At 34.0% G+C, this 15,435-nt stretch overlaps 1 protein-coding gene across 4 annotated transcripts; it reads left to right on the top strand.

The window, feature by feature from the left end:
• Positions 1-1,404: 1,404 nt before the first annotated feature.
• Positions 1,405-10,786, top strand: LOC116002517 (putative late blight resistance protein homolog R1A-10). Of its 4 annotated transcripts, none has more exons than XM_031242670.1 (7): positions 1,405-1,693; positions 2,818-2,957; positions 5,133-8,560; positions 8,651-8,738; positions 8,868-8,953; positions 9,301-9,488; positions 10,002-10,786. In XM_031242670.1, exons 3-4 carry the CDS (start codon positions 5,169-5,171, stop codon positions 8,682-8,684), a joined length of 3,426 nt encoding a protein of 1,141 aa, XP_031098530.1. In that variant the 5' UTR covers positions 1,405-1,693; positions 2,818-2,957; positions 5,133-5,168; the 3' UTR covers positions 8,685-8,738; positions 8,868-8,953; positions 9,301-9,488; positions 10,002-10,786. The 4 variants fall into 4 exon arrangements, with proteins under 4 accessions (XP_031098530.1, XP_031098531.1, XP_031098529.1 ...); XM_031242671.1 differs by having other exon boundaries at positions 8,887-8,953; positions 9,301-9,563; XM_031242669.1 differs by having other exon boundaries at positions 8,887-8,953.
• Positions 10,787-15,435: the final 4,649 nt, after the last annotated feature.

The raw sequence follows: 15,435 nt of genomic DNA on the forward strand, positions 1-15,435 counted from the left end.
AAATTGTTGTCGTGCTCCCCCCTCCCCCAAAAAAAAAAAAAAAAGAAAGAAATTGTTGTCGTTTGCGCAATTCATTAATGTAAATAATAAATTATTCTAATCTCACTTTTGTCAAAAGACCTTGTGGTCTAATGGCATTCGGTGTCCCGATTTACACTCTCACATTGAAGATTGAAGCTGAGAGTGGGTTCAAGTCTCAATGGAGACAATTGTTGAATTGTTTGTGCTTCAGTAGGTTGAAATGCTCTTGTATTCAACAACATTTTAGCGATTTTGTTGACGGGGGATAAAAAATGGTCATGACACAATAATATTAGGACCAAATAAAAATATTTTGATATAAAAGATTAAAAATAAATTGCTACCTATAAATTTAGAACAAAATATGAAATTAACTTATTATTATTATAAGTATTTAATTCCAATTATCATTTTGATTCCATGAACTCGAGTACCCATTTGAACTCCAGTAGTCCAGTACCCCACACACCCAATGCCATGTGGCTGGAGAAAAAGGAAGAGAGAGAATGCAAAGGGTTGTTCTGCAAAAACAAGATATTGGAACAGTAAATGAGTTTGTTAAAATCGAAGCAAAGAAGGCAGCTGTGCGCGTAATGCGCACAGCTGGGCGCCCGCGGCGCGCCTGACAAGTTTATATTATATATATATATATATATATATATATATATATATATAATTTGATTTGTTTTTATTTTTATTTTTATCCTCCCGCTTTCTCTTTCCTAATCACACTTACAAAAACTCCTCAATTACCGCGAAAAAAACCCAAGGATGCTCTTAGGAAGGCGTAAAAGCCGTTTGGGCATTGTAATTAAAATATTAAAAATATGGGGGATTTGGGCATTGGTCCTAGGGTTGTGTAATTAAGAGATTAAGTACGTGGAAGCTCACATGGGTTGGGGGATCTATTAACATTGAGATATGTAATTAAAAGATTAAGTATGTGGAAGGTCACATGGGTTAAGGGATCTAACATGGATGAAGCGGACTTGGGGAATCTAATTAACATGGAGATATGCAACTAAAAGATTATGTATGTGGAAAGTCACATGGGTTAGGAAACTAACATTGAGATGGAGTCCGATTCAAATAATAATAGTCTCACTGTGCGAGATCGTCTCACAAATTTTTATTAGTGAGATGGGTCGGATTAATCGTGCCGATGTAAGACATATACTTATAAATGTAATTAAAAATAGAGTAAATAATACTTTAAAAAAAAAAAAAAACAAACAAACAATTTAGTCCTACTAAAATATACTAATGGATTACAGGTAAGAATGTTTGAATAGTTGTTGGGAAGTCGCAATCATCCATTCAAAAAATTTTTAAAAAAAATTGACCACCATGGCTAAATAAGACAGAAGAAAAGAATACATTATTATCTGATCTTCTGCGTTAGCCTGCCGGCCTTGTCTACACCACCATTGTTTCTCCCTCTTTTGCTCTATTTTCTCAAAGCATAAGTTGCACTTTTCTTAATCTCAAACTCTAGTCTGCAAATATTCCAATTTCTGCTTTTTTCCTCTCTCTGCTAAACCAAGCCAACCTATTATATCTATCTTACTTAGCTCTTCTACAACATCGATCACGTAAGTACTGTCCATGCCTTTTGCTGCTGCATCAAAGCTTTGATCTCATCTCCAAATTGGGTTCGATCTCATATTCTCATGTAAGTTTAAAAAAAAAAAAAAATTTGAGTATGATTTTTTGCTTTTTTTTTTGTTTTTGTTTTTTTTTGTTTTTGTTTTTTCAATATTTGTTGAACATTACTTTATTTTTCAATATATATATATATATATATATATATATATATATATATATATATATATATATGAAAATGAATGGACATGAATATGACTTCACCATTCTCCTAGATCAGAGTCACTTTATGCTAAATGATACTAAAGCTATATTTTCTTCTTGGTCGATATAGTAATTACATTAACACACTTAATTCATTTGTATATACGGAGTATATATATCATAATATAATCAGGTCATTTGATTAATTCACACTTAATTCATTTGTATATACGGAGTATATATATCATAATATAATCAGGTCATTTGATTAATTCACACTTAATTCATTTGTATATACGGAGTGTATATATCATAATATAATCAGGTCATTTGAAGATTTTCAAAAAAAAAAAAAGGTCATTTGATTATCTTTTAATCGAATAAATTGAAATTGAAATAATCAAAATTCTAATGTTAATTTAGTGAATTGAAGTTATTCATCTATCAAGTTGAAAATTGATTTTTGAAATTATAGAGTTGAATTATAATTTGATTATTTATTATTAATTTGGTTGATTTGGTAGGATCTGGTATTTTGAATCAAATTAAGGCTATGTTTGGGAAACTTAGCTAAAAAGGTAACTGAAAATTCAAAAGCTATAAACTAGAAACTAAAAATTGAAGAGCTCTTAAGCTAGCTAACATGCTCAAAAGTTTTTGATAAAATTAACTTTTTGATATAGTGATATACTCATAATTATAAAAAGACTAAAAATTACATCTTTATAAAATTTACAAAAATTTGACCACCATTGCTAATTATGTAAGAAGAAAGTAATACGGAGTACATTATTATCTGATGTTCTACCTTAGCTTGCCGGCCTTTTGTATACACCACCATTATTTCTCCCTTCTTTGCTCTATGTTCTCTAAACTTAAGTTGCACTTTTCTTAATCTCAAACTCTACTCTGCAAAAGTTGCAGTTTTCTTAATCTCAAACTCTACTCTAGTCTGCAAATATTCCAATTTCAGCTTTTTTCCTCTCTCAGCTCTGCTAAACCAAGCTAAGCCACCCCATTATATCTATCTTCAACAGTACAACATCCATCACTGCACGTACTGTCCATGCCTTTTGCTGCCGCATCAAAGCTTTGATCTCATCTGATCTCCAAATTGGCTTCCATCTCATGTAAGTTTTTTTTTTTTTTTTTTTTTTTTTTTTTTTTTTTTTTTAACATTAAAGTACGATTCTTTTTTTTTTTAATAATATTTGTTACACTTTACTTTTCATGAGTTATATATATATATATTAGAAAATGAATGGACATGAATATGAGTTCACCATTCTTCTAGATCAGAGTCACTTTATCTTTATACTAAATAATAATAAATCCATATTTTCATTTTGGTCGATATATAGTAATTACATTAACACATGTAATTCATTTGTATATACAGAGTATACATTATAATATAATCAGGCTTGGACATTTAATTAATTTTGAATCGAATTAATTGAAATTGAATTAATCAAAATTCTAATGTTAATTTTATGAAGCTATATATTCATCTATCAAGTTGAAAAATGATTTTTGATTTAATAGAATTGAAACATGTCATTCATCCCAACTAACAAATTAAGCTGATAGTTGGATTACACATTAATGTTTATATATTATATATATGCTCAACAAATAGGGTCATATATTGACAAGGACTTTTTCACGGGTCCATCAAGTATCAAATCACAGTATAGAGTTTAGATATCGTTCCACTGGAGATGACTCTTGTAATGTTAGGAAATAATGAATTGTGGAGTTAAGCACAAGCTAAAACTATTCTTATAGAAGCTAGGCCTAACTTTAAAGAGATTGGTTGATATGGTTTAGCCAAAGACAAATTAAACAAGGACCGAGACTTGGTTGATTCAAGCTAAGATGCCAAATATTCTACTTAGAATTAGGGGATTAAAACAAGACATAGGGTAAGTGAGATGCACAAAAATGTCCAAATACAACTCTCGTAACTATTTGGACTTGCAACCTCACTATGAACTCCACTCTCGTGACAATCCATCTTAAAGTTGCCTAAACAAGAACACAAAGCATAAAAACTCCTTAACACCCGAAATACTCTAGTATTGGGCATTAAGTGTGTGAATGTGTGGCTAGTGTACAAGCTTTACTTTCATAGCAACAAACACACTCCAAAGCATGCATATAAAAGGGATCCAACAATTATACACAATATCATAACAAATCCAATTCACACAACTAACCCTAGAACACTCAAATAATCCCCTTTATGCAATATAACTTATTCAGACATCAATAGCAAGAAATCAAACCAAATCCTAGTCCCAAAAGGTTTAGCTACTCATATTATAACAATAGATGCAAAACATTAAAGAGGTAAATGAAAGCATAAAGAGAAATCAAAGGAAGAAATAGATAAGAAAAACTTCTCTATTGAACTTTTGAATCCAACCTTTGGTATGTTCTTGATGCTTGGAAGTGAGTGGAAACTAGTATTCTACCCTATTCTATGCTATTCTAACCAAACCCTAGCTAGGAAATGAAGATGAAATGAGAGATAGCCTTTTAGGGTGGACAAATCAGCTTTTAAATAACAAAAACGCGCTGTCAAAATGTTGCAGGGGCTGGCCACGGGCGTGGCCCCGCTCGTGGTCACGCCTGGTTTCCTCGAGTGCAGACACACCGTGGCTCGCCGGATAGGTCTTTGATTGCTTCGGTGCTCTCCTCGGCTGCAAGTCACGCCATGGTCCATCTCAAAACATCCAATGTCCCAAGTGTCATTACTTTGATCATGCAAAAATGCTCTTGTGTTAAGGCGACACCAAAAACTTGATCAAATTGCTTCAAAACATCATTTCTATATCAAATCACCTAACACAAGCAATACTTCCATAAGTGACCAAATTAAAATGACTCCATAATATGATGAGAAACAAGCAAAAAGTACCAAAATGTGCAAGGAAAAAGCATTGCTTTAAGACATTCATCATATATCAAGTTGAAAAATGAATCTTGAATTAATAGAGTTAAATTATAATTTGATTATTTATTATTAATTTGGTTGATTTGGTAGGAACTGGTTTTTTGAACCAGATTATTGTGTAATTGTTTTGGTGAATTTGTAATAGTGAAAAACAATAGGTTCATTTTCAAAAAGAACAATATTATTTGTGTTGGCATCTTAATTTTAATTTTGTTAATTAGATTATGATAATAATTACTGTAGTTTATTCAAAATATTGTTATTGAGAACTAGAAAGATTTTCCATGGTATTCTTATTTTGCAAAAAATTGAGTCTTTATTTTCCAAATCATCCTTTCATCTGCAGAATTATTTGTTTCAAAATCACATCACATCACTGGCTATGGCTTTTGCGGCTGTAACAATTTTAATGGATACGCTCCACCAACACTTCCTCCAACCCACTCCTCGTTTCCTTCTTCGCAACAAAACAAAGGTCACCTTACTTTACAAACATCTTTCTTCTTTGCAAACCTGTCTTGAACAAGATTTCAAAGTGGGGGAGTGTGATGAAGCAATGAAAGCTTTGGGAGCACAAATGAGAGATGTCTCCATTGAACTAAGGTTCCAAATTGAACACGAATTGAGATTGTTTTACCTGGGGAAATCCATGAAGCTTAGGCTTCACTCTGCTAAAAAGCTTCTTCCAATCTTCAGTCGGGCAAAAGAAGACATAGAAACTCTATATAGGGATTTGAATGAAGACGACATAGAGACTATGGATTTGGAATCTTTCGTGTTGAGGATGGTAGAAAGTATGGATTTTAATGACGACATAGAAACGGATTTGGAATCTTTAGTGGTAGAGTTTGCAGGGAAGCACGTGACGCTGCCGGTATCCAAGAAGTTTAGGCTTCGCTGGGCTCAAGAGTTTTTTCACACTTTGAAGGGAGTATTTAAAGGTGGCGATTTGAAATATGCGATGGAGATGCTGTGGAAGCACTTCACGCTGCCGGTATCAGGCATGCCGCCTCATATAAACAAAAGGATCAAATCTTTTTGCGCACACTATGTCTTTCTCTTTTGTGATAATGAAGAGAGGGAGGATGAACAGGGGATCGAGGATGAACAGGAGAGCGGGGATGAAAAGGAGAGCGAGGATAAAGAGGAGACTGAGGATGAATGGGAGAACAAGGAAGAACAAAAGAGTGATGATGAACAAAGGAGCAAGGATGAACATGAGGAGAGTGATGATGAACAGGGGAGCCAGAATGAACAGGAGGAGGAGGAGGAGGAGAGTGATGATGAATGTGAAACTGAGGTGATACAGCCTATTTTGAGTGAAGCAGAAAGTATAATCAGGAAAGAATTGAGAGCCCCCTCTTATCTCAATAAATACATGAAGCAACGGATACAAGCTCGACATAAGATTCATCAAATTTTCATGCAAGGAATTAAGCTTACATCCTACATCAAGAAAGAGGTGTTGAAGGTTAAGAATGCATACTACAATCAATCCAATACCCCACAAGGGAACAATACTAATTCTGCTTCTCTTAGAGGGCCAGAAGGGGAGAACATTACAGTTGGTGATTCGTTGCAGCATACTACAATAGAAATGGTGGGCTATGATGATGAGTTCAACATGATAATGGATAAGCTGAACCAGCAATCCAAGCAACGAGAAATTGTGTCAATTGTGGGAATGGGTGGAATCAGTAAAACCACCTTAGCTAAAAGAATTTATAGAGATGCTTCATTCATTTCTCGCTTTGATTGTCGAGCTTGGGTTACTATCTCACAGGTGTATAATCAAACAAAAGTGTTCAAAGCCCTTCTTCGTTCTCTTGCTCCAAGGGCCCATGAAGAAAACAATGAAGCTGGCAACAACGAATTGGCTGAGGTAGTTTACAAATGTCTAAAACGTCAAAGGTATTTCATCATAATTGATGACATATGGAGTACAGATGTTTGGTGTGATTTGCAGAAATGTTTCCCAGATGATAACAATGGAAGTCGAATGTTGTTGACCACTCGACTAAAAAATGTGGCTGATTATGCTGGTTCAGGTGGTAATCTTTGTCATACCATGCGTTTTTTGGATTCATATGAAAGTTGGAACCTTTTTCACAACCAGGTGTTGCACAAGAGAATAACTTTGTCCCCTGAATTTGAAAGAATTGGTAGAGAAGTAGTAAAGAAGTGCAAAGGATTACCTCTTGCCATTAATGTGGTTGCTGGACTCCTCCTCTCAAGCCCCAAACAAGACTTAAATGAATGGGAGCTAATTGCAAAAAATGTTCATACATTAAGTATAGATCATTCTAATCAGCAGGGTGAAAACATCATTGACCTGAGTTACAAATTCTTACCTCATCATCTTAAACATTGTTTCTTGTCAATTGGGCTTTATCCGGAAGACACTGAATTTCCTGAACAATTTATTGTTGATTTTTGGGTTTCGGAGGGATTTCTAAAGGTTTTGAGCTCTAAGAGCTTGGAAGATGTGGCAAGAGAATCCTTACAAGATCTTGTAGATAGGAATCTTCTTATAGTTTCTACAAAGATGAATGAGAATGGATCATCTAAAGAATATCAAATGCATGATATGTTGCGTGAATTGGCCTTGAGAGAAGCTCAGAAGGAGAATCTGTTATGTCCCAAAAGTGATAGCTCTATCCTTAGTGTGGGGTTTAGGAGAACTCAACTAATAAATTTTTCTCGCATATCTCACCCATGGAGTATTCAATCAAAATTTTGCCGTTACAACTCTTTATCTCATACCTGCACCACCTTTTTAATTAGTTCGGATGTATCCACTCACGGCTACATTAAGCAGTTTCATTTTCATTTTAAGTTTTTAAGGGGATTGGTTCTAGAAAATGAATACTACGATACCGCTGATGCCTTTGCGGTTTCAGAGTTAATGGGTCTAGTGCATTTGAGATTTCTAAGAAGTTATTTTGCTTTGAAACTTAATACTCTACCCTTGTTCATGTTATGGAATTTGCAGAGGCTAGAATTTGATGACGATTATTCACAAAATGAACCCCTTAATATTTGGGGATTGCCCCAACTAAAGAAGATCATCACTCATCGGGGAAACATTAGACTGGTTCCTCCAAGATCAGTTCATCATAATTTGGAGAGCATTGCATTTTTGGATTATAGGAGTTGTACAAAGGAGTTGTTTATGAGAATCCCAAATCTAAGGATATTGGGAGTTGATGAAGATTTTAAAATTAACCTGAAACGCAAAGTATTCCATTGGTTTGGAAGCCTTGCCTGTTTATATAAATTGGAATATCTAAATGTTCGTGGCAATCTTTTTAATCCCAAGTGTACTACTATTCATTCTATGGGGACTTTGAGCATAGAGAATGTTTTGCCAAATCTTAAGACATTGAAACTCCTCAATACACACTTAAATTGGGAGAGTCTGTATATTGTTGGGATGTTGCCGAAGCTTGAGGTCCTCATCTTGGCACGAAATGCTACTTTTGGCAAAAAATGGAAACTCAAAGATGGAGGGTTTCATGGATTAAAGTTGTTAAGCATATATGATTGTGATCTACAAATTTGGAAAGCTACAAGTGGCCATTTTCCTGTCCTTGAATGTCTAGTCCTCATGCACATGTCTTCTTTAAAAAAGATTCCTAGTGACTTTGCAGATATAGCTACTCTCAAATCAATCAAGTTATATAATTGTTTAAAGTCAGCTATATCTTCTGTCAAGTGTATTCAAGAAGAGCAACGAGAGTATGGAAACAATGATTTTTCTGTTGATATTTTACGGTTAGATTTCTAACTTTTAATCCAAATTTATTTCAATTTCTATGATTAATTTCTATGCTATAGATGAGATGATGGTGTTTTACTTTCCAGGAGTGATGACTTTTATGATGATTATTATTTTTAAAGTTGTTGCACGTTCCAGTAAAGATCATTTTACGTTGGTTGAGAATGCGTAGAAGTAAGTTGGTGCATATATATATATATGATGTTAGAAGAGTTAAGATTCTAATTTTTTAAATCCTTACTTTTCTTAATTTTAATCCAAACCTATTTCAATTTCAATGATTAATTTCTAAACCATATATAGATGATGTTTCGTTTTCCAGATAGTAAGATGGTTCCCAGAGATTTTAGCATCACATCAAATTATGGTTTTTAAGGTGGATGTTGTTGGTAAGTTGAAACTATTCATAGATATCTGCTCTTGAATGTCTATAAAAGGATTCCTAGTAGTTTTGCAGATATAACTAGTCTCAAATCAATCAAGTTATATGGATGTTAGTTCAAAATCAGTTATATCCTCTGCCAAGTGTATTCAAGAAGAACAGCAAGAGTACAGAAACAACACCATTTGTTGTTGATATTTTACAGTTTGATTTTTTACTATTTTTGTCCTTCAAAAAAAGTTGAAATTGCAATTCTAAGTTTTTTAATCCTTAATTTTCTTATTTTGAATCTAAACTTATTTCAATTTATATGATTAATTTGTATACCATAGATGATGATGTTTTGTTTTCCAGGTATATATGACGACTTGTATGAATATTTTTGTGGAGGCCAGTAAAGATCATTTTCCCTCTTGCTTGACAGTGTCTAGAACTAAGTTGGGTATCACTTCAGATCTGCTGGAGGCCATCAAATGTTAAATCCTTGAGGTTTGCAGATGAGAGGAAGCATATATAATTCCACAAAAACTATGCAGATCGAGGTTACCTCCATTCTCACATTCTTATTTCTTATGTCTTTATGAGTTCAACAGAAGCTCTGATCTGCCGGCCTCCTGGTACAATCTACTATAAATATCTTCTGTATGTGTCCACTTCGATCAATATATAAGTTTGTCTGGGCAAGACCAAATTAAAGTCACTAATTTTAAGATCACAATTCGAATTGAGCAACAAGTTTTTTTGGCTTCAGTTCCAGTCTCTATGATAACATTCACCGAATGTATGTATTTTAATCCACGAAGGATCTGATACGATACAATAAATACTGCAAGAACACCAACTCGGTAACAAATTAGAAGCCTACTATACATTCCGGTCTGCCCCAACCAAATAAAAGAACAAAGGGAATGGTGCCCATGTAACCTGAAAATATAATGCTGCATTCATGATAACTGCACAGCACATTTTTGGGATTTTTATGTGCATGTTGTGACATGGTTTTTTTGGAATGATTTGAAAATAAATACACTTATTTGTTCATTTTTGGTATGTAGGAGGTTCTGAGCTGATAAGATGCGAAAATGGGAAAAATTGAGAGCATTTTGGAGGTGAATATAATGGAAGGATTTGGGACGCTGGTCTGGTGCAAGCAAGCACTGCACCAGGGCATGCAAATCAAGATTCAACGAAGACGGGTAGCATGTGAGCGACCTCGCAACTTGAGCTGGAATGGCGAGACTTGTGCAGTTATTTGTTTATTTTCTTTTAACGAGGTTTTCTCCTAATCCTGTGATCCTAGCCGGCAAAGGACAAACCAGCCTAGGTTACCCATAGCTGACCGGCTCCAAACCTAGGGGTTTGTTCATTTTTGCTATATATGTTGGAGGTTTTAAGCTGATAAGTTGCGGAATGAAGCAAATTGAGAGCACTTTGGACGTGAATGGAAGGATTTGGGACGCTAGCGTATGCACGAGGGCTAATCAAGATTCAATGAAGGCGACAACACCAAAGTCACAATTAAATCTTAAGATCACAAATCAAAATGAGGTTCTCATACATATTGTGATCTAAGATATTGGGAAGCCACTAGTTGTCATATCTGATCTGATCTGATTAGAGAAACACCTTTGTAGTGCAAATTACTGTGTGTTTATGATGATGAGCAATTAGGCATTTGTTTGCACATACAAACCCATTAATTACTTTGCAGAAAGTGCTTCTTCAGATTTTGTTAGCCAATGAATAGTGCAGTGGAATTCATTCTACTATTGCTCACTACTTTATATTATTGTTTGTATTAGTGGGCTGGGCGTTGCAATTCAAACAATTTTTTACCGATTGTTCTGGCATTCTGATCAGTAAATTTTACTGGAAACACACTGGTAAATCTAACCTCATTGGTTGAAAGCTAACATTTTTATTTGATTGTAACTTTGCTTTAAGTGGAAGAATAAAACTTTGCATTAGTTAGAGATTAATTAATGTAGTTATGGGATATATATTATGGCCATTTAAGCCATCAAACTTATTAAAGTGGTATTAAGTAAATAATCATACTTGAGACTCCTATAATTATTATTATATATTAATCACTCCCATCATCTATTTATTGGGTATGTAGTTTTCTTATTAACTCAAGGTGAGCTCTTTAATCCATGAAATTAAATAGTTTAATTATTATATTTTTTTTTGAAAACTTAATTATTATATTTAATTCAAGAGTAACTGATTAATATAGATTGGAAATTGTAAGGTTGAGAAACATTTTCCACAATGAAAAGATTAACTATGGGGATAAGAGGTCATACTTGAAACATGTTTCCCTCCAAGTTGTATAGTATCTTTCTTTTCTGTAAAATGAACCTTCAGAATTTGGAGATACAAAGAAGATGTTTGTGAAAGAACATGATAAAATATGATTAGAATGAGACTCTTTCCAGTTCAGCATAAAAATATTCAGATTGCCAAAAATAGGATAAAAATTGTACAAGCAGAAAAAGATGACAACAATGATTTGTAGCTACATAAAAGGCATAAGCTTAATCTACAATCAATTATTTTATTTACTGAAAACAAGAAAGATCACCCTTTTACTTGTTAGTAGACAAGAGTATAAATCAATGAAAATTTTAATACAAATCTCACTACTAAACAAAATACAGAGTTGTTTAGTGTCAATCATTAAAAGCTAACTAACAATACAAACTGCTGATTTCTCCAGCAAAATAACTATCACATTCTCCAAAAAATGACGCTCAGTACAAAAATGTACCATTAGCTACATTAAACTACAACCGCGGACTTACAAGAATGGCAATTAATTTTGTCTCAGGACTCCATACGGCCTGCAAATTCTCGTCTTACTCCTGAATGGAACCTGAATCTCTCTTGTACTTCCCGATTCTCACTTTATGCTCGCTGCACCAAAATACAATTACACAATATGAACTTCTGCTACCAAAATTTCCATTTTGTGTTAGATAATGCAAATCAATGTGTTAGATAAAGCATATGCAATGTTTTGCAAGAGATCCAAATCGGAAGCAAATAACAGCGACAATATGAACAGGGAAGAAAAATACACCTAGCAATGGAAAGGATCCTTTTACCCCTCCACTTAATGTCTATCCAACACCATGCACCGGGATCCACATAGCATTGTGGACTCTGAATCAAAACAACGAGGTACATAATTCATACTTATAAGGTACAGAATTTCATATCACAAGACACACAAAATCACAACATAAGACACATATACATGCTATATATTACTTATTTTTCAAATGTGATTTATGTACAAATTTTGAGTTCATAGGCAGTTAGGCACATAATTTCACAACATAAGACATAAAAATTCATAACAAAACACACAATTACTAATTTGTTTCAGGTACAGAATTTATACTTTTTAAGGTATAAAATTTCATAACACAAGATACAAAAAATCACAACATAATAAAACACATATACATGCATCAAGATCCACATTGCACCGTAAACCCTGGTCCATGGTATTAAGGAATAGTATTGATGGATACCCGACTAGGGTACCAGACCCGAGAAGACCGGTATCTGGAGTCCACCGACTGCCTCGTCTCGAGGAATATGTAGCCCGGGTCCTGTGACTCGTGTGGCTCAGCTCCCGCAGGCAATCAGGAGGCCGTGCCCAACCGAGTGCGCCCTAAAAGGTAGGTACTATACAGAATTAGGAAACTTGGACAAAATTTGGGGATATTCTTTTAAAAAAAGGATTTGGTAACTTCTATGTTAGGTAGGAAGCTTCAAAATTACCTTCCTAAAAGGTAACTTTGTTTTTATGTATTAAGTGTGATTGATTGTTCAGCTGAGTGTGTAATGTTGGATTTTTTCTTTTTCTTTTTTCTTTTTAATTTCCTTGTTGTCCGATTTTTTATTGTGTTTGCTTTAATTGGGTTAAATTTTACCGGCCATGATAAATATGTACCCTGAATGAAATCAGACAACTCCCCAGAGTACTCCACACCTGGGAAGGGGTAAAGACGCCCTAGTGGCCCAAGTCCTGATCAGTTGTCCCACCAGAGACTAATATCAGCATGAGTCCGGCGCCAATCCAAGACTGCCTCCACCTCATCATCCCGAACGCTAACCATGCGTTTCCAAGTATGAATTTGAGGACTGCACTAGCTTTGCTACCGGGTGAACACGGCTACAGTACTTAGCTCACATGAAATTTCCCCACATAGAATAAATTGTGCCAAAATTTCGCCATATATAACTTTGCACTAGATGCTCGTACCATAGAAGCCAAGTTCGTTTGAGTTTCCAAATAGGCCTTTAATTCAAAACAATGAAAAATTCCACAACCTGGTGAAAAGAAATTGAAATAGCACAATTTTAAGGAATTGCAAATCTTACCTCGATTGCAATTCCATGATATATGAGAAGAAAAGTTTGATTGTGAAGACCAAATTATCCCTTTGTAATAATCATGCCAGCCTGGGAGCCTCATCCTTTAGGAATTGCTATTCCATGAAGATTTTAATTTTTATACTATTTTTTCTATTTCAATTTCTATATAAACTGCAAAAAACCTTATGGTCTAGCGACACCCGGTTTACACTCCCATGTGGTAGGGAGCGGATTTGAGCTTCAGTGGAGGCGACTGTTGACTCTTTGTGCTTTAGTAGGTTGAGAAAGTAGCTATATACTAATTAGGAATAAACTTTTTGTCATTTATAAGGGAAAATGTAATTCTTTTGAAGGAAAATGTATTGTAATAATTTTGCATTTTGATGTAAAAGTATTATATTTTCTATCAAAAGTATTACATTTTCTATAATAAATGATGTTCTACTTACTTATAAGGAAAAATATAAATACTTTTGAAGAAAAATGTAATACTTTTAAATCGAAATGTAAAAGTATTACATTTCCCTTAAAAGTATTACATTTAAAATTTATTCCTGATTAGTATTACATCTGAGCATATAAGTATGACATTTTTGCGTATAAGTATCACATTTTCACCTTGACTCGATCTGTCTCATGATGAGACGGCCTCACACAATTTTTTGCCAATTCTTAATAATTTTATTCAAACCAACCCAACAATTAAATTTAAATTTCCAACACTATTCTTCTCCCATTGAATTATAATTTTTTTTCTTAATTCCTTTATTGCAATAAAACACACTGTAAGAAGACTCGGCACCAGACTCAAAATTATTGCAAATGTGCAACTGCCATAATTTATTGCTAGTGCTGTGAAGACTCGGCACCAGACTCAAAATTATTGCAAATGTCCAACTGCCATAATTTATTGCTAGTGCTGTGCAAATGTACAATGGCCATAAATCATTCTTATACCATCCCATTTGTGGGTTTTAAAGAAGTTTTAGAATAATAAAAATTTAGGGAGATTTTTAACAAATGTGAGGGAAGGGATTTTGGTGGTTTCTTTCTCCCGCGATTCAAACATATTTTCTCAACCTACTGAAGCGAGGGTCACAACTATGCCGTTTGACCACAAGGTCTTTGGCTATTTTCTCTTTCCTAATTACACCTAAAAAACTACACCAACATCTCCACTATTTAAAAAGGCCTTATAGTACTGGGTTGACCCAATGCGCCACTGCCCAGTTGTTATGCCATGGACCCGGGTCCATCTTGCAAGGTGGATCCAAGTCCATGTTCACAATTTTAGTACTCTATGTTCACAATTTTAGAACTCTATGTTCACAGTTTTTGAACAGTATATTCATAATTTTTGAACTCTAAATATTCACAATTTCAAAACTCTATGTTCACAATTTCATAACTTTATATTTACAATTTCATAACTCTATATTCAATAGTATAACACAATTTATGATCTGTATAACAAAATTGTGAATATAGTTAAAAAATTGTGAATATTGAGTAATGTAATTTTGTACCAAATATGCTCTAGAGTGCACATTGTTCTTTCTTCCAGAGCACATTGTTGTGCCTTACAGTGCATATTGTTCCTTCTTCCAGGGCATTTTTTTTTAAATTGTAGATGACGAACTTTTTTTTTAAAAGATCAATTAATCTTGATCACTAATTACTAATTTGAGTTGAATATTGTTTGTTTGTTTATTATTTATGGTCGTTTATGATTTGTGTTGAATATCCTGTATTAAATTTAATTTTTTCAATAATTATTTCAAATCTTTGTGTCTCCCGTNTTGTTTGTTTATTATTTATGGTCGTTTATGATTTGTGTTGAATATCCTGTATTAAATTTAATTTTTTCAATAATTATTTCAAATCTTTGTGTCTCCCGTGTGCATTTTTTGCCTTTTAGTGCACATTGTTGTGCCTTACAGTGCACGTTGTTGAAGTTCGTAGGTGACGAATTTTTTTTTTTTTATCTAGGACTAGCTAATATTCTATCTCATTTCTCACCTGCGACTTTTATCTCACCCGAACCCCTTCCCCTCTCTCTCTCTCTCTCTCTCTCTCTCTCTCTCTCTCTCTCTCTCT

Source organism: Ipomoea triloba, chromosome 13 (genome assembly GCF_003576645.1).
Source record: "Ipomoea triloba cultivar NCNSP0323 chromosome 13, ASM357664v1".
Lineage (NCBI taxonomy): Eukaryota > Viridiplantae > Streptophyta > Magnoliopsida > Solanales > Convolvulaceae > Ipomoea > Ipomoea triloba.